Below are 20,083 nucleotides of genomic sequence, written 5' to 3'. Positions count from 1 at the left end.
TTGGAAGAAGTTAAAGGCACAATGAGGGCCCTGCCATCTGGAAAGGTGCCAGGACCTGACGGGCTCCCTCACGAATTCTACAAATCATACGCTGAACCTCTGAGCCCGCAATTACTCAAAGTATACATGGAAGCACTAGAGAACATCTCCCTCCCTACCTCAATGCCGGAATCTACACTGATTACTCTTCCCAAGCCGGGTAGAGATCTCACCTCTAGGGCCGCATACTGCCCCCTGGCGTTACTTAACGGAGACTACAACATTTTGGTGGGCATATTAGCAGTCAGTCAGCAGTCAGATTGACGCCGGTTATCTCACAATGGGTTAACCGAGACCAAAATGGGTTTGTGTCAGCTCGGAACACATCACTTAACATTTGTCGGCTGCTCCGGGTGATGCGCTGTGCCACAGTAGACTGGCCTACAGCGGTTTGCGTGATGTTAGACACCTGGAGAAGGCATTCGATACGGTTGAGTGGCCATATCTGTTTGCCGTGCTCCATTGCTTTGGGCCATACATACTAAGCCTTATTAGGTTGCTATATGGCGCTCCTACTGTTCGGGTGTGTCTGGAAACACGGTTTGCCAAATCTATACTGATAGAAAGGGGTACCTGACAGGGGTGCCCTCTGTCCCCGTTAATTTTCGTCTTGGCAATTGAGCCGCTGGCGATGGCGCTACGAAATTTGGCGCCTGATTGGGGGATACACCTTGGGGACGGCCTCCACGCAGTCTCACTCTACGTAGACGACATCCTGCTCTATGTCAAAGATCTCTGGGCACACTCCGGTCATTTACTTTATTATCCGGGCTGGGTGTACACTGGGGTAAATCTGGTCTTTTTCCCGTCATCCCTTCACCCCTGGAATGGAAAATCCTCATCTAGAGGTGGATGGGACAGTGGTTGACTGGCAACCGGTGGCATTCCAATACTTGGGTATACACATCTATCACGATGACCGTGATCTTCTAGATGGCAACCTCTCTAGGGCAGTCACAACGCTCAAGTCCCAAATCGAATTTTGGATGGTTCTCAACCTTTCTGTTATAGGCAGGGTGGAATTGATAAAGATGGTAATGCTGCCACGTCGTCTTTATTATTTCGCCAATCTCCGGCTATCTACCGGCTTACTTCCCTTGAAGGGATCATCAGGGCTTTTATCTGGAATAACACGCGGTGCAGGGCATCTGTACTTGCCACGGTCGCAGGGTGGGCTGGCCTTACCCAACCTAGAGCACTCCTTTTTGGTGTCCCAGATATTGTGGGTGGCGAAATGGGTGGAGGAACTACACTTGACAGACTCGGCTGAACAAGAGCTTCTGTACTCCTGAGATAGGATCCTCTTCTTATTTCATCCCGCAAACAGATCCTCTGAGTCGCTACCTTTGCTGGTCCGGATTGCACAGAAATGTTTTCGCAGGGAGCTGCACTTCACCAGGCACGTTACACCGTATGCACCCCTTCTGCCTGTACTAGGTATGCCGACAGCAAGGGGACGAGTCCGGGCAACGGATCTCCCCGACTGGTTGGAGGCTGATATAACCACATTGGGAGATTTGTACGGAGCAGGCGCGCTACGGCCGTTCCTCTCCTTAACAGAAGAGGAAGGCCAGTTCCTGAATCATGCCGCCTTGACGGCCATGCTAAGATTCTGGAGGGGTGACATTTCGCAGGCACCCCCTACACATCTCTTAATACAATATGTGCACGTAATGGGCACAGTCAACATCTGGTGAAATGGTTCGCTGAGTTGATCCGGGAACACACCATGGTGTACTTAACACTGCTACGCACCAAATGGGAAGCGGATCGGGCGAGACCATACTCAGACAAAGAATGGTCCACGGTTTTGGCGAGCACCAGATTGATCCCTAGAACCGCTCGCTTCAGACCAATCCAATTTTATGTTGTACATAGTGCATACCTATCACCAGACAAGATCAATAAGTATTTGAATAGATTAGATGAGTGATGTACTTGTTGCGCGCTAGTGAATGCGGATTTGTTACACATGCTCTGGCCTAGCTTTGCATTGCAATCGTATTGGGATGGGGTTATCCGTGCGTTGGCTGCTAGCACAGATAGGGATTTGCCGCGGACATGGGAGGCATGCATAACAGGGATGTTCCCAAGAAGCAAAAAACATAAAGCCTCTTCTAGGTTTCTGGATTCAGGCCTAGTTGTAGCCAATCAGCTTATCACACGCCTGTGGAAGGCAGAGGAACCCCCGCCGCTGACAGCAAGGTTTCACTCTATGTTAAACTGGGTTATGGCTGAGGCAGTCTCGTTAATAATAGAGGATATGTTGGGTCTTCATCAGTTTCCCATCTCTACGGCATGGAATGTAATGGTGTGCCTGCCACAAGGGATGCTAACTCCGGATGACCCACCCAACAATCCTATCACTATTTAGTATTGCTTTCCGTATGTATCGTACTGTGGCCTGACTTGTGAACTGAACACTATGAAGTTCCCCATATACCCCAAATTGTCGTTTATTGATTTCAGGTATTTACACTATGCAAACGCACGATTGTATGAACAGCATTTTCTGCCCTGATGTATGATAACGTCCTTTTCTGTTATCCACCTATGTGGTGATCCTGCTTTCCTTCCTTACCCTTCCTTATGGTTCTGTTCTTGGGTTTATGTTATCTAAAAGATCGTTTGATTGTTTGGTTAATTGAACTCACATGGTGGATTAAAGCCATATGAAAATGTATATATGCAACCAATACGAGCCCATACAATATGTTCATGCTGCATTGCAACCAGGACAAGCTGTAGAAAAAGATTTACTTGTGTATGTAACCTGGTGGATGATATCTGCTGTTACTGAGTTTGTACTGATGTCAGCCGGGTTGTCATGTCCCTGCAATGTTATGTTGGGCACTCTACCTTGTGGACTACCTACTGTACTACTCAATGTAAAAACTTAATAAACAGATCAAACAAAAATAAATGGAGGCTAGTCTTTGGTCCTGGGGCAGTATGCCTCGCTGTTTACTTTCAAGGTACATTTGTCGTACATGTGGGGTTACTTTGATGGCTGTTAGTTTATAAAATTCTACAGGGAGGCCGTACGGCTTCCATCGCCTTTCAAGATTGTATGCTGCGGATTGCAGAAATGATTTTACCATCAGTGGGGTCAGCCTCAAATGTCTGCTGCTCTTCTGTGGAGTCAGAATTGGGAGATCTACCAATAATTCTCTGGACTCCTGGGCAGTGGCCGGGGCTGCAGGGAAATTCAGTTCTTCAAAGTATGCCGTGAAGGCGTCCGCTATTGCCTGTGTGTCCTTCAGTATCGTACCATTAACTTCTTTCATGGTGGTCACCCAGCGTTTTGCCAATTCCTGCCGGTCGAGCCATGCGAGCAGCTTTTCCGCCCTGTCTCCGAGTTAATATATTTTGTGTTGTTTCGCTAAATGCTTGGCCCTCGCCGCCTCCGTTAGTAAGTTATTATATTCCTGTCGCTTTACGTCTAGTGTATGTTTGGCGGTCCCATCTGGGGTGAGTGTAAGATTTAGTTCACAGGATAGTAAGTCTTTCTCAAGATCCTGCAGCTTCTTCCTCTTTTATTTTTTGTTACCCGTTATAAGCAAGAGAGCCTCTCCCATCAGTACTGTCTTGAAAGCCTCCCAAAGAATCTGGGGTGAATCCACTGACCCAACATTTTCTCCCAATAAGTGAGACCTCCAGGTACCAAGGGTTGATTTAAATTGTCAGGCGCATGGGTGGTGTCCCTAGGGACTACCGTGCCCAAATTGGGGAGTGATCCGAAATACCCCTTGCTAAATGCTATATGTCTGCAGTTTGTAGGCCAGTGCTATAATATGATCTATTTGGGAGAGACTGTTACGAGCTCCGGAGTGGAATTTGTATTGCAATGCAAAAGGGTTGATCCCGCGCCACACGTCCACGAGTCCAAGAGTGGCCATACAGTCAACCAGGTTGATTCTGGAGCTAGGGGAGCCTCTGGGCGGGTGGTGATCTTTCTGATCACAGAGCATTATGTTTAGGTCTCCTCCTATAACCAGATCGCCATCTGGTAGGCCTATTGTCATTTTGCTCATGTCTGGGAGAGCAGCCCTGTGAAGTGTTGAGGGGACATATGCTGACATAATGTTGTTACATCTTCCCTCCCAGCTGCCTCTTATGGCCGCAAAGCAACTCTGTCTGTATGGGTCGGGTCTACCATAAAGGGGAAGTGCTTGCGCAAGAGTATACCCGTTACTCTAGACCCCGATGTGAAGCCCAAGTGTGCAATTAATCCCTGTCCCCCATCCGTCGAGCACTTTGCATGTGTTCCCGACTAAATGGGTTTCCTGGAGAAGGACAACATCAGGGGAGTACTGGAGCACAATCCCGCTTTTAAGTTTGTCTCCTAGCCTGTTAACATTCCAAGAGAGTAGTTTGAGCGAGGTCTCTGTACCCCCTATCCTGCATGTATGGGCTTGCTGGGATCCTTGTGGAGGTGACTGCGTATTGGTTTCGCGTGCCGGAAGTATTTTATCTGCCAAGCTCTCAAGTTTATTTGATTTGACTGTTTCTATCGGTCAGTGAGATACGATACGTTTAGGGTCAAGTGATGCGATGCATGTAGTCTGTGGAGGAAAGCTCCCCGTCGTGACTCCTTGCTAGTACACCGGTAACTATAACTATTACCAACAACCTGAGAGTACTCCCACCCTGCCTCCCTGCAGGACGGTGTCTGAACTACCCCTTCCCCAACATTGCAGGGCAGCATTGCTACCTACTGGTCCCATCCCACGATCCCCAAAAATGTATAATAATAACAAGACATGGTGTGAACACATTACAGTGTTTGTTCTTTTTGTCTTCTCATAATATGACACTCGTCACAGTATTCGGATATTTGGATAGGTGGCCAATCACTGTGAGTCAACATCCTGGAGTATTAGTCCATACAGACCATGACTGTTGCAAGTGTGGATAGACGGACCAGGTTTAAGCCATCTTTTTCCTGGTGGAGTGTCACTATGAAGCTGATTTTGCTGCGCTTACACGTTCTTCGGGCCCTCAGGCATTGTATTCTCTGTGGGTTGTACCTCGTCCGGGCGAGGGTCTACTCTCTTCTGGGGCTTCCAGATTCGCTGCATCTGCCTATCAGGGGCGCCCGGGTCACCAGCTCTGTGCCATCCATCCAGCCATTCCCATGTATCCTCCTGAGTATTGAAGAACCATGTTTTGCCCTTCGCCTCTACCCCTCAGCTTGGCAGGGAACAACATAGCATATTTAAGTTTTTTGTCTCTAAGGGCCTTTTTGATGTCGAGGAAACGTTGTCTCTGTCTTTGCACCCTCAGGGTGAAGTCTGGAAAGATGGTTATGGTGTTATTCTCGTATTCGACTGCAATATGATATCCTTATCCCTAAAGTTGAAGACCCAGGCTAATATTGATCTCGGTGGCGCGCCCGGTTTAGGTTTGCCTGCCGGTACTCTGTGTGCCATTTCTATTGAGAAATAATTGAAGAGATTTTGAGTTTGTAGATAATTTAAAATCAAAGAGTTCTTCTGTTGCTGGGCCCTCTGCTCTTTCAGGGGCACATGGAATTTGAACGCTGTTCCGTCTAGACCTGCCTTAGAAGTCGTCCAGTTGGGCAACAAGTAGCTAACAAGTGGCCTGCAACTAATTAACTTGTTTCCTAAGAGCTGAAGTTTCTGCCACAAGCGTGTGTGTTGTGCCTTCGACTTCTTTGACCCTGGTGCCCATTTTCCGCAGGTCCGCTCTTTTGAGTGAGACCTCCGTTGATACGGAGTCCATGTGCGATTCAGGGGAGGTGCGCCCATTGGCGATGTCTGCCATTATATTGTGTAGGGAAAGGTCACCCTGTTCCGCTGCTGCTTGAGACTGAGATTGTGCTGATTCCATGTGGCTGTCTACCACTTCCTGGTGTTTCTGCCTAGAAAATGTGTCTAGTTGAGGCTGGTGGGAGGCGCGACCCCCCCCCCCTTTCCACCTGTCATTGCGCTGGTTGAGGCGCTGCAGCTCCAATATGAGCTGTCAGGTACTCACCGCAGCCTGCCTAGGGCTTGTCCCCCCTAGCAAAAATGAGGGTATCCCCAAGCAATCTAGTTTGTGCCAGAGGAGGTGCCTATCCTCGCTGAGAAATGCTGCACTGCAACCAATCAAATAGTGTAATGACTGACAGCACAACATTCAGCATGGATTCACCAGGGGTTAAGCGGAAGTCTAAAGCAGGTAAAAGTTTATGAGCTTGGTTCATTCACCTGTGTGTTAATAAGTTGTTTACTCTCCTTATGTAAAAGTGCAACCATCATGTAGTTATCTGGCGTGTGTCCTCCTTTTAGGTCTGGCCTATTGTTTTCCAAAACATTCATAAATAATATACTGTGGGACTATTGGTCAGAGGGCTTCATCCATTGATCTGCTAGATTGTCATTCACATTTTGCTTCTGCCCACCACAGCATACATCATGGAGTAATGGGCCAGCTCACTTTTTCCCATTAGTTCACTTCATTTTGGTTAGTCGACAAGGCGTGTGCACACGGTTCACATCCGCATAGTGACAAAGGTTCTCAAAGAGTGATTTTTTTATTAATTTTGTATATTGGCTTTAAATAGTGATTATTTATTATGCCTATCATTAGAGTGCCTGCTTAAATGGCGATTTATTTAAAAGTTATAAAGTGTTCACACAATCTCGTAACTGCTTGTGATTTGGGTGCATTATTGCGTAGTGATTTATTATGGTCTCATTCACAAATAATAATAAAATAAATAGCACAACTGAAAAGTTTGTCATTTGAAAATAAAATTATTTTTTTTAAAACTTGTGAAACAGCCAAATCAGTGAATGATTTTTATATCTAAAATGTTAACACAAGCATGCAGCATCCACATTTAGGTTTTATGTTTATGCTTTTTTTTAGCAAATAATTAACCATTGTACAGCATGACAAGGCCATGCAAATGACTGCTTATAGAGGACAATTAAAATACTCCCCTGCCATGACTCTTGTATGAGCTTGGAACTGGAGAATGACTGAAATACCGGAGTCAAGAGAGACACCCATGGTTCTGGGTTCAGTAATCAATATGCCGTTGGTGAGGGTACATATGTTCTAGTGCGATGGGTTTTATTTTTCAAATTCGCTTGAAGGCCATGGTCTTAACTGCACGTTTTAGGGTGTTCCACATTTGGAAAGCACTGGAGATCTATTTTTAAATTAATTATTTTTTCTTAATATATCCCAAAACAACCTAGTTGGGGATCGTAAATGGACAAGATATAAATCTTGGTGGGCCCACAAGCTGATCTTCATAGACAAGATCTTTTATACCTGCCATGTAGAAGTCCTGCTGCCCTCCCACCCCACAACTGATTGGCATACTTAATTAAGATGAGTGTACAAAATCATGAATCTCGTCATTATTTGAGTTGCCACTGTGGACTAATTTCTGAAGATTTGTGGAGCTGTTTGACTTCATTTCTCTACTTAATCGAGAGCAAATGTGCTATGGCTTTATTGTTTGAAGTTGTTGTAATACACACCATAAAACCTTTTTACTTTAAAAAAATAATAATCAGACAAATGATGGATAATTACGTGGCATCTTTTGAAAATAAAAAAGTACTGGGATATAATATTCCACTTAAATCCCTTTTCTCCACCAGGAAACCCAAACTGGACTATTCCACAAATGTTTATCCCCTTTAGCCAAAAGTAATACTGATACAAAAACGTGCAGGAATATTTGCTATTCAGAAGAAAAAAAGTCCCTTCAAAATACAAAATAAACTACACAGATGTTATATTCCATTCAATCTGTTGCATATTGTTTGCAGAAGCTCAAACATAAATTCAAGATTAACAATTAACCTTTAAACATACTGAAATACACACAAATTGATAATCACACAGTATTTTTATTTCGCGAGTAAAATACAATATGGTTATTTAGTGTGCAGTTCACTCACTTGTATAGAACTACAAGTATCATTCAAAACGTGTGTCGCATATTGTGTGCAGAAGCCTAAACATCAGGGTTGTATTAGTCATAAAAAATGTTTTCAATTCAAAATTAACAGTTAGCATCTAAACAAAATTAAATAAACACACATTGATAATCATGCATCATTGTTTTCATTTTTGATGCATAAACTACAACTTGGTTATTTGGCATATAGTTTATTCACTTGTATAGAACTACAAGGATCACTCAAAATATATTCCAAGTTTTCTTTTTTGAAAATGTAAGGCAAGTATTTATTAGCTATGATGAAGTAGTCTTCTCCATTAATGACCTAATGTCAAATGGAAAGAAGAAGAAAAGTCATAGCATTACATCGTACAGTTACCTAATAAAACAGTACATCAACATTGTACCCTCGTGCATATTGAATTTTTGAAAATGCCAAATGCTTTCCAAATAGCTAGCATACACAGTAGTAATTACTGTGAATGGCAATTTGATTTCCTCCTTGTACTAATGTATGTCGTACAAATAATAATGTTTCATAAAAAGTATTCGTCAACAGTAATCATTCCCATTACTGTATCGGCCGTCTTGAATTATAAACCTTGATGCCATTCTGTATCGATGATCGAGCATATTTAGTCAGCAGGGCTCCTATTGTTTGCTTCTCTCCACACAAGTCTCTGTTTAACACAATAAGAAAAGAGGTCAATATAGAGCAATCACTATCAAAACAAACAATCTGTAGTCACAGCTTTGAATTAATAACTAGGTCATAGCCATTATCATATTCCATGGCTGTAAACATTCAAATAAGAGCCATTTTGGGAGGCCATCTGACTGCATAGGCTGTCACAGGGATCATGTTTATTACCTAAATAAAAAAAGGTTCCAGCTTTGTGGAGCTCAAACTGCTTTTTTTAATGTTAATTGTATTCCCAAATAAGCAAGAGACAGCCTTAAAGAAAGAACCATGAAAGCTCACACATTTTGGATAGTAAAATGGTTAAAAAAAAAAACAATTGTATAAATTTGACGTCAAACTTTATTCCACTCACAATCAATGTAGAGAGATTGAAAAAAGCTCTACTAAAGCATACAAAAAGTCAAGATATTGGCGGCATCAGAAAGGGTTGCATAGGATGACTTATAACCACTGTAGCTGCATTGGACTAGTGGCAATAAAGATCCCCGCAGACATGACTGTGAGGAGCCAATGATAGGCTCAGCCCGCAACGGAAGGTGGTGTTAAGTGCAACTGCCCTGCGGTGGGCCGTGGATAAACTGGAAGCTATAGGCGGATTCTCCAACAGTGTCTTAAATCTGCTGTCTTCTGTACCCAGTGAGGACGTAGCATGAAGGGTATAGCCCTTGCCCATGTGTCAGGCACACCGGGGTGCCTTTCTGTAACTTGGGCGGCTGGGCCCACTGATGTTGGTCCAGGAGTGATCCTCGCGGGTTTGCCAGTAAATTGACTGCAGGCTCATGGGCTACGACTATACAAACATTTAGCAGCAGAAGCTGAGCATTTTGTGTGCAGATTGGGGAGAGACTTGTGGGCCTTATGAGATATACCCCTTTAGTTCTGGCTTCCACTGGCCACGGATGAATGGTACTTTAACAAAGACAACTGATATGGTTGTGATACTGGGGGGCTTTTCACGATTTGTAAAAGTTTGGTGGCAACCATTGGACCTATATGTCTGGTTCTCTGTATTGTAATTAGAAGCGTAATCGATTGCTGGTCTGTTCGACTGATGAGCAAATGTTCACTGGAGAATTCGCCCTCTGCACACCTAAAAACAAATTGTCAGCATGTCTGCTTGTGCCCTGTAGGAGGCAGGCCTGTGCTGCCGTTGTGTTGATGATGAAGTACTACCTTGAGCCCCTGCTGCGTGATGATGCAGCTGGGGTTTCAGGGAATAAGACCCACACAGCTGTGAAGCTAGGTTTCCCTGGACCCAATAGGCTTCTAGTACCATATGTAATGGTAACTCAGTACGAGAAGAGGTTTCCTTTCTTTGTAACTGGGCCAGGAAGGCAAAGCCGGACCCAATGAGGGCCCGGGACAAACGCCGTCCGGGGGCGGGAAGCCCCTCCCGGCCCAATTTACATAGCCCGCTAGAGGGGACGACCAGGATTGGTCCCCCTAATCCAGGGGTGAGCTGAACAGAAGGAGGGGGGATAAATAGGGGCAACAGGCCCACAAGAAGCATAAACCCTGCCCTCACAGAAGAGACAAACAATCAGGAATCGCTGACGAAGAAAGGACAGAACTGCTCCGTGGATCGCCGGTCGGAGGCATCAAGGACCAGCAGGAACCGGATTACGTGCCGAGGGGCCTACCTGAAGTCAGAGCGGGAGCAGGCAGCTTTCGGAATCAGCCCGGATCCCTAGCATCCAGCCGTAGAAGGAAGCGCAACGGATCGAGCAGCGGACGTTTTTCGGCCTCCCCCCCCTCCCTTCCTCGGGGCACATCGCAGCAGCTGGTCTTTTCCGGAAAGGAAAGAAGCATAGGTTCAGTGGCAAAGCGGCGTGGAAGTGGCTTCATAGCAACCCACGCCAGGAACGAAGGACGACACACGTCTGAGGGCGGGCGTGGCCAGCTTGGAGGCGAGGCGCCCTCTTAAAGACACACAGCCTTTTTTGCCTGCATTAGAGTGGATAGCGGGCCGTTCCGAACCGGAGCCTGCATCGGCCTCAATTTCCCTGGCAGCTGGGGCAGTAAGGCAGCCTGAGACCAGCAGGAGGTTTTCAGGTTGCCGCAAAGGGGATGAAAGGGCGCGAACAGCGTCGGGCCTATTTCCGGGGTCCGGCAGGGGAGTGAGGAGGAAGTCTTAGACTTCATCGAGTGGGCCTTCATGTCGGGCAAGACTAAACCTTGGGCCCAGACACACTTGAACACAGTAGCATATTACACACAACTGGCAGCAGCAGAGGACCTGACTAGGTCCTTCCAATGCAGGATGGCACTGAGAGGCTAGGGCAGGTTGCAGCAAGCAAAGAAGGATGCAAGGCGTCCCATCCACTTTAGCATACTGCAGCGGAAGATGGGGGGTCTTAAAGGGAGTATACTCCTCGGGACAGGAAACCATGCTCTTTGGGGCAGCGTTCACACTGGCATTCTTTGGGGCTTACAGGATCAGCGAGTTGGTAACCCCATCAGGGACTTATTACTGAATCCCAATACGAATATGTACATTATTTAAATTTGACTAGAAGGGTATGACCTCGCTCACAGATAGTAACCTGCTGCACGTGGGATGCGAGAATCCTGAACATCGATGTTCTCGATGTGCAATACGATATGGTTCAGCGAGTTATTATGGGATCAGAAGTCTAAACTTTACTTAGTAATCCACGATAGTGGACGAGCCATCTGAGGTGTGAGCCATTGAGAACTACAAAGAGCGGCTGGCTTGTAGTTCCGATGCAACACCATACGTTAAGTGCACAGAATTATTTAATCTCTTCAAACTTCTCCTTCTTAAAATATAGTTATTCATATTTTTTTTAACCGAGACCTACATAAATATCTAATTTCATTATATATTGAGAAACGTGTCATTCCAATATAGCAGGGAAATGCGGGTATAAAATCAATTCGAAAACTACCAATGTCTGTGATGTAGTTTTGTAGTTCAAGGTGACGCAATCAGTATACGCCGGCATCACGCCAATCAAACAATACCGGCAATTATTTGCATTTCAAAATAAAAAGACAGTCCGTGTCTCGTTTCCTCCATCCCAGCCATGTCGAAGCTGGAGGCAACGACAGACAGGTAAGGGGAATGAGACTTCTACAGGGTGTAATTTTGCTTTTTTCTTAAAAAAAATAATCTAACTTTGATATGTTGAGAGCTCACTGCTTCGCTACCGCGTACTCTGCCGTAGATCACTCACTACCTTGCAATCTGGCTAAAAACGTTAGTACCCAAGGTAGATAGCGAGTTACATAGTGGGATAGTGCCGGTTGTTAACATACCCTATTCATGCGTCTTTTAACACACTCGGTCTAAGTGTATGCTAGCAGCGATATGACTGTTGTTGCCGAAGAGCATGGCCTAATAACGCTAAAAAGGTGACCGTTCCCCATAAAAACGGGGCGGCTGTACGAATGCAACGGCTGTCTGTCGTTAAGCATATTAAATGACTCGACTGTCATCTTTATTCACTTTTTATTTTCTGCTTTTTTCTGCTTAATTTGCCATAAATGTATAAAATAAATTTTACACTAAATTCAAATACTAGAAAACTATAAATACAATAGAAACACAAATCTTTTATTTAAAATTAGTTATATGCTCAGCCCTAAATAAGCCAAGATATGGTTGTTTCGAAGAAGCACATAGTATACAAGAATGCTATGTAGAGTAAACCATGTAGAATAAATATACACAGGTTTAAAGAATTACATACAGTAAAGATACTGGTCCGTAATCTGATCTTTATTATTGGATTATGATTTTTCCATAGAGCGAGCCTCTTTGACCAAAGCTGGTTGCCAGGTGAGGTGAGGTCTATTCCTCGTGTTACATTTGGTAAGCAATTCTTGTTTTTCCAACCTTTTTTTTTCTTGAGTAAATGAAAATTGAAAAAAAGATTGTATATCATGAAGTATGTTTATTAGTGGTATCCTCACTTTTTTCCAGATGTCGTATACATCAAGTGCACAAGGAGGATCAGAATACGGATTACACATGGTAAAACAGTGTCCAACTAATATGTAAAAAACTTTATAAACAATGCAGTGACAAAGTCTTTGTACATAACGGTCCTGAAGAAAGCTAGGGAGAGTTAGCCCGGAAAGCTGAAACATGTCGACCAGATAGGCAGTGAATAATTATAACTGCTTCTTTGTCTTCCTCTCACTTTTTTAAGTAAGAATCCAACTTAGAGATGAGAACTAAGAGGAACACTCCATGTCTCCATTGTATATCCTATTTTAATACACTCTCTTTTTTGTTGCACTGCACTTATTGGAAAATAAATCCTTTCATCTACACTCTTTTCTCACTTATAAGAAATCCAACAAGAGGATACAACTCATTACTAACAGTTTTTCTCCTGGATGGAGAAAAGAAGAGTAAGAGTTGTTTGGAATCCCAGATGATGACACTGTGCACTTTATGTGTAATGATGGGATACCATCTATCCTAAAGTGGATTTCTTTTCCTTCAAGTCACTTTTGAAAATGACTTCATACTACATCTTGATTTAGTCTATTTACACCTTTTTTTACACACTCAAGAATATATAAGATCACAGATTATTTATTTTTTGATTACAGTCTAAAACAGGCCAGGTAGGCAGGAGGAGGAGGAAGACTATAATAAACTATAATAAACTGCACTAGGGGCAAAGCCTGCTGCCCAGTGTGCTTACTGCGGGAATACTTGGGACCAGGAGACAACGGCCAAGGGCCTCTGTTCAGGCATGGGGACAGGTCGTTCCTCAGCCGCTTTCAATTCATAGCAGTGATGAGAAAGACTCTAGAGGCAGTGGGGCTCCCTGCTAGAGAGTTTGGGTCCCACTCTTTCAGAATAGGGGCAGCCACCACAGCCGCAGGGCTAGGTTTAGATAACAGACAAATCAAGGGGATAGGGCGCTGGGCATCCAGCGCATTTAAGCGTTACATACGCCCAATGATGTACTGAGTCCGGTTTCGTCCTCTCCACCCCCCCTCTTCCCCCCCCCCCCCCGCTCTAGGTCTGACCGAACCACAGAAGAAGGTATGGATCCTGGGTCACTCCTGAGTGACGCGGGCTCAAAGAAAGATGGCTGGCAGCTAGACGTGAATTCGGCAGCGTCTGGCTGAGGGACACCGACGTAGCCTGGTTTGGGCGTTCTGGAATGAAATGGGATCAACTGCTCCTCGCGGGGCGGGAGGCAATAGGGCAAGGTGGCAGACCGGACGCAGTGGTGGTCCAACTGGGAGGCAATGACTTGGCAGCCTTGGGGAGGAAGGTCCTCCTAGAAAATATGCAGAAAAACGCCTCACGGCCTTGGCTCGAATGATACGGACAGCTGACGTAATTTTTCCAGAAATAATAGTATGGAAGGCATGGCGTGGGTCCATGGACTTGGGGGCGGTGGAAAAATCCAGACTAATTCTAATTTTGTGATGAATAACCAAGTAGGGTCTATCAAATACATCTGTCCACTAATCAGATGGTACATTATATTGTAAAAGCATACGGGTCAAAATTGGTAAGTGATGTTTGAAATTACCAGCAGTTATTTTGGATCACTTCAATTTCTATGTTTTCCTCAAGTTCCCATTTTATTGGGCTGTTGCATATACCAGTTTGCACTTTTTGCTCATGTATTCAATAAATGTGTTGAACAATCATGATGTGCAATGTGAAGCCATGTTTCTTTTCCGAACTAAAATGAGTCTTTGGCTAGACTTTACGGATTGTTGTCTGTTACAAACTTGCAGAACTCTGACGCTCAGTTTAGCAATTTGGAGATTTCTCTATGGTTTTCCTAGATTTTTCGCCTTTTCATGGATTTAATTTTGCTGGTATACTGACTCTGTGCACTGGGACCGTGCCATTCATTGCCAGTGTGCATTCCCTGTCCATATAAACAAGGTAAAATTGGTTCCACCCAATTGGCTTCTTAAACTGTACAGTAGGGCCATGGTAAGTTGGTACAGGAAATGCACCTTTTTCACTGAAGTTAAATACCATGCAGACAGTAGTATAGGTATACCATCTACATTTGTCATTGAAAAGGCCTTACTCCATTGACTCCTAGCGCAGTGTCAAAGGGCTTCTCCGCGCCACAGACTGTGACGGGTCATTGATGCCTGCACTCGCAATGAGGTGGAACAGGTACTTGAGGTTTAAAGAAGCTTTTTGACCTAGTAAAAAGCCATCTGGTCAGGTTGCACCAAGGACAGCAACAGTCTACACCCTGGTGTTCGGCAGCATCCCAAGGATACTAGCCCAGTATAGGGGCCAGTAAGATCAACGCTTCCCTTACAGTTGGGGCAAATCTCCTGTCCTTCTGAGCAGAAACGTACATTTTGCGGACTTGTGGTATAAGTATCACTTTGTGTGCATCAGTACTCTGTTGAAAGCCCATACAAGCCAGGAGTCTTGTGCCTGCTGAAAAGCAGGTAGCTGCTCTTATCGGATGTGTGGTTAGCAGCACTTTCAGAGTTTCCCTTTGCGCCTAACAAAATATGGGTAGGTGTCGATAAAATATATATATCATTATGTGTGGCAGCAGGCTGAAAGTTATGAAAGGAATAGTGATCAACAAGGATAGCAGTGATCTCTGCCTGGGTGCAAACTTGGGTTCCATATTCATGGCAAGACAGTCATTCCAGGCCTGGAGTTGTCAGGGTACAGCAGATATGCAGTTTGTCTGTCTTTTCTCCTACATACTGTCAGAGGGAGTATGAATGAATATCAAGGGTTCACGGGTCTCCATAGAAGTGGCGTTTTCAGCACCAGCTTTCTCTGAGCCTAGCGCCAAACCTGCATTATGCATACGAAAGAGTCAAAGCATCCCGAAGTATGTGTGCACAGTACCATCTGTCATGCCACCAGTTTAGTTACAGCTGCCCCATTCCTGGCCGCCTTGTTGCGTTGTAATGCATCTCTGCGGATTTCAGACCATCTCATCAATATTGATGGAAGTAAGCGATAGGCCAGGTACCTTCGCATTCGCTGCAACATCCAACTTCCAGTATGATTTATTAGATTGGGAGGCTGTCTTGCTGGGGATGACTGGAGTTCCAGTGCAACCCCACAAGACCACTGTTGGGTTTATGGTTTCTCACCACCCAAGACTCTGTCCAAGCGCATGCTGCAGCTGCATTGGTGAAAAACAGACCACACTATTTACAATCACGTTCAGTTTGGCTAGTCACAATAGCAAGTACTTGAATGGCGCGTATACTTGTTTGAACCTTGGTGATTAAACTCACTGCGGCTGAAATGCTTATGCACAGTTGAGAAGATAATTACTTGTGTGTTTTCAAAATGCAGTGGGCTCACATGTTTTGCCATGTTACATATGTGGCCACGTGCTCAGCCCCAGGGTTGGCAAGAGTATTGCTCAACAGCGAAACATTTGGATAATCCTTTTCACACCAGTGACATGGATAACCAGTCCTCGAGTTAAAACTAGGGCCCTTAGCAAATTCAGACAGACCCACTGCTCTTAAGTTATGGAGTTTGGATCAGCCCTCATCATCCTCAACATAAAACTCCAAGAACTTCACTTGTTCTGTAGTTCCTCTAGATATTCCTGTAATTCAGCAAGTTTGTACTAGTCACTTTAGTCCACCACAACACCTGCTGGGAATATGCTTTTGCTCAAGGGCCCCGAAAGTACAGGCTCAGCCTCTAGTAAGGGCTTTATTTACTGCTCCAACATGAGTTGGGGCTTGTGAAGTGGTTTTGTTTCCCCATCTCAAAAACAAGCAAAGTCAAGAAAGTGCAGATGGGTCTGGTCTTGCACCCAGAGTGGGAGATGATGCTGTGGATGAAAGGGCCACTAATATAATACCAAGTGTCAGTATCTCAAGGGACTCAGAGTTCAGCAGCCAACGTTCATGATCTCAGGAGGGCAAGAGCTTCCTGGGTGCCCTTGAAATAGATTTAGCCCTGTAGATTTGCAGTGCCAGTAAACATGCTGCACCACACCCAAGGGTGCATCTCCTGTGGCAATTCAGCAAAAGTAAATAAAGGCCCCGGCTACCGAGCAGCCACAGGCACTTCCTATCTAGTGTCCCTGTAAGCTCTAGTTATGATAGACTATTCATAACTTTAGGCCCATGAAAGGATCACTCCTTCAATGTAGTATTGCACGGTAATGTGAACAGCTGTTTTTGATGGTAATTGTTACAAACTGAAAGACAGTGCACAAAAGGCATTACTGAATTGTATTGTCTATGGAGTAAACTAATAATTATATTTTAGAAAATATATGGTAATTCGTTTTATGGTAATTGTAGTTATTGGGCTAGATATGTTCCCTTCTCAAAAGGTGAGTTGTACTATGTTACAAAACAAATTTTCAGGGAACAAAATGTAAGGATAAAAGTCCTTTTTCGTATCCATATATAAAACTGCTAGGACCCAAGTGACATCCAGTCTCCTACACACTAAAGTATATTACTCAAATAAAATCTAGTTTTAAGTCACTTACTGAATATATGGTGCAATGTCAACTTCTGACCACTTCTCTCGGATGCCAAACAAGTAGTTAAATCTGTCCTGGGTGTCTTCTGGCAAGTCTTCGGTCTTTAATATACACACAGTTTCCGGTCTGGAACTTCGATCTAGCAATGCCAAGCCCTTATTATGGAAAACAAACATGTTTTGTATTACTGAATATATTCAGAGATTTCTCTGGATCTAACCTACGTTTGGTTATGTTAGGAAATGTTCCACAAGTGAGCAAAGGAGAAGAGAGAGAGAGACTGCCAGAAAGACCTGGATGTCATTAAGGGGTTGCCCCTTGTGACCCCTGGCACTGCTTCACAACTACAAAATGTAGTAACTGTGATTAGAAATAAATCAATATAGCGTACACTCCAAATATGGTCTGCATGAATAATTTTAGGTGGATAAAAGCACTTTTAATTTTTATGTCTTTTCATGATAATTGCCAGTATATATTGGTCTTGAAGTATTCACTAGAACAATACGTCATGACGGTTTATGATTAAAATAACTTGGGTTCTCAGTATTTCCTCTTTCAACAAACTCATATCTTTTCATTCTTCACACAGTAAAACAAATCAGAAATATGTAATATTCCTATCACTTGAGCACCTTATTTAAAAAAAGATGGTAAATTATATGGACATTGATCGGGTTTAAAAGCTGTTGTGTTATTATATAATTGTGGGAATTAGGGGTTCTTACCTTCAACAGTGTCAATTACTAGGATGTCATCAAGGTCACATGACATCACTTCCAAGTAGAACTCTCCATAAAAAATCATACGATGTCACTTCCAGTGATAAAAGGAACAAATGATAGACGGAATGCTAAACAATGTCAAATACAGAGATCTGGGCTTAAATCCATTGTTTCTTTACTCACCCCACCTTTCCAGCTTGGACCCAGCCATATGCAAATCAGTCTTCACCCTGCTCCCCATGGGAACAAGACAGCCCGAACTGCCAGGCCAGGTCCTCCCTGGACTGGAAAGAAGCGTCCTAGGACCGTCCCGCTTAAGGCGACAAAAGCAAAAAGAACAAATGATTGATGGAAAGCTTAACAATGTTAAACATTCACCCCAGTGCAGAGGTGAGGGCCTAAATCCATCAGTCAAGACTGGTTCGCTTTGGGCTGGGTCCAACCTGGGGTGGCGTAGTGAGCAAAAAAACAATGATTAAACCCAGATCTGTGATGGGGTGAATGTCTGCATTGTTCTGTATTCCGTCCATCATCTATTCTTTTTGCTTTTGTCGCCCTAAGTGGGATGGTTATGCCCAGACGTGGGTCCCGTGTTCGCTGAGTCATTGGATTCAAGATAGCCTAGCTGATTAGGTGCGATGCCCCCAAACCAGTCCCAGGATGCTTGTTTCCAATCCAGGGAGGACCTGGCTTGGCAGTTCAGGTTGGACTGTTCCCATGAGGGTCAAGACTGATTTGAATATGGCTGGGTCCAAACTGGGGTGGTGTGGTGATCGATAAAACCATGGATTAAACCCAGATCTGTGACTGGGGGTGAATGTTTGCTTTTTCAGCATTCCATCCCTCATCTATTCTTTTTTCTTCCAGTGATGCATTGAGGCAAAGGACGGGTATATGGTTGCACTTTCCCTACCCCTGCCATTTTGGTGAATCGACGTGTATGGAGGAACAGTGGGTGGAAGGGGTCGTTGAGAAGAGACAGTAAAGTATGAACATCTTGAAAGACAAGATAATGAAGTATCGGCAAATACAACATTTGGAAATGTAAAGCCATTTTATATTGCACAATACAGTTTTATTTCCACGTTTAAACAGTAAGTAAAATAATCCTATTTTACATTGCGTATTTTTTTTTTTTAAATGACAAATATGCTTTTTTTTCTAGAACAGCAATAAACCACAATAAGATTGCAAACCACTTTAGTAACCCATGACCCTGCTTGCAGGTTAGGCCGCCCCCCACACCGCACAGCTCTGCCTGTGTGCGCCTGCCTTTCGAACCAGCTGCTGCCGCCTCGTGAGTTCGCCGCACCCCCCCTCCTGCTGGTAAACTGTACTGTGCCGTTTTTTCTTGTTCTGCTGTTTTTACTCTGTTGACTTAAACTATACTGTGCCATTCTTCTGGTTCTGTTGTTCTGTGCTGATTGACAGTATTGCGCCCCTGCCCCCGTTCCCTTTTGCCTTCTGTATCTCCCCGTCCCTTCCCGCCGCTGCCTCCCTCTGGCCCTGCCCCCCCGCTCTCCCATTTGCCGCCCCGCTCTAACCTCCCAGCTGCTTCTCCCTCCCACATCCCCTTATAAGGCGCACCTAAGGCAAACCCGTCTGCGCCGGTCCGCGCCTGGACCACGCCCAGCACCAGAACCCCTGGACCCCGAAGACACAACAACACCCGTCTGCACTACGACGCCAGCACCCTCCACGCACTCAACCCCGGACGAGAACACACCTGCTACGGGGCCACCCCGAAGAGCACCCAAGAACCCTTCACATGCCGGAACTGCAGCTTCACCAGTATCCGACCCGCGAAACCACCAACCAACGAACCCAACCACCTGAGGTGCATCCTCCTCAACACTCCGCCCGCAAACATGCCGTAGAAATCTGGGACTTCCTCAACTCAACCGCCCAAGATATCGCCTTCCTGACTGAGACCTGGCTGAACCCCGCCTCAGCACCCGACATCGCCTTAGCCATCCCGGAAGTCTACAAGATCGCCCGCAGAGTCCGCACCTACGGAACAGGAGGTGGAATTGCCATCGTCCACAAGAACATCCTCCACACCGACGACACCCTCAGCACCACAGAACACCTGCACTGCCAGATTCACACCGACCCAAACCCCACCCTCAGAGGAACCCTAATCTACAGACCCTCTGGACCCAGACCACAGTTCAGCGACTCCATCGCCGACCTCATCAGCATCCACGCCCTCGCCTCCACAGACTACATCCTC

General features: G+C 44.9%; 1 protein-coding gene across 1 annotated transcript in view; it reads right to left on the bottom strand.

Moving 5' to 3' along the window:
* Window positions 1-7,893: 7,893 nt before the first annotated feature.
* The window catches only part of DSCC1 (DNA replication and sister chromatid cohesion 1), a 116,253-nt gene continuing 104,063 nt past the window's right edge, over window positions 7,894-20,083 (bottom strand). The window contains exons 8-9 of the mRNA XM_078685560.1: window positions 17,132-17,280; window positions 7,894-8,646 (exon numbers count right to left, since the gene is read on the bottom strand). Coding sequence (XP_078541686.1) covers window positions 8,538-8,646; window positions 17,132-17,280 — 258 coding nt within the window. The 3' untranslated portion in view covers window positions 7,894-8,537. The remainder of the gene's footprint in view (window positions 8,647-17,131; window positions 17,281-20,083) is intronic.

This window comes from Lissotriton helveticus, chromosome 4_1, assembly GCF_964261635.1.
Source record: "Lissotriton helveticus chromosome 4_1, aLisHel1.1, whole genome shotgun sequence".
Classification (NCBI taxonomy): domain Eukaryota; kingdom Metazoa; phylum Chordata; class Amphibia; order Caudata; family Salamandridae; genus Lissotriton; species Lissotriton helveticus.
Note: the sequence above shows the minus strand (reverse complement) of the source record. Positions and strands in the feature narration are given on the sequence as shown.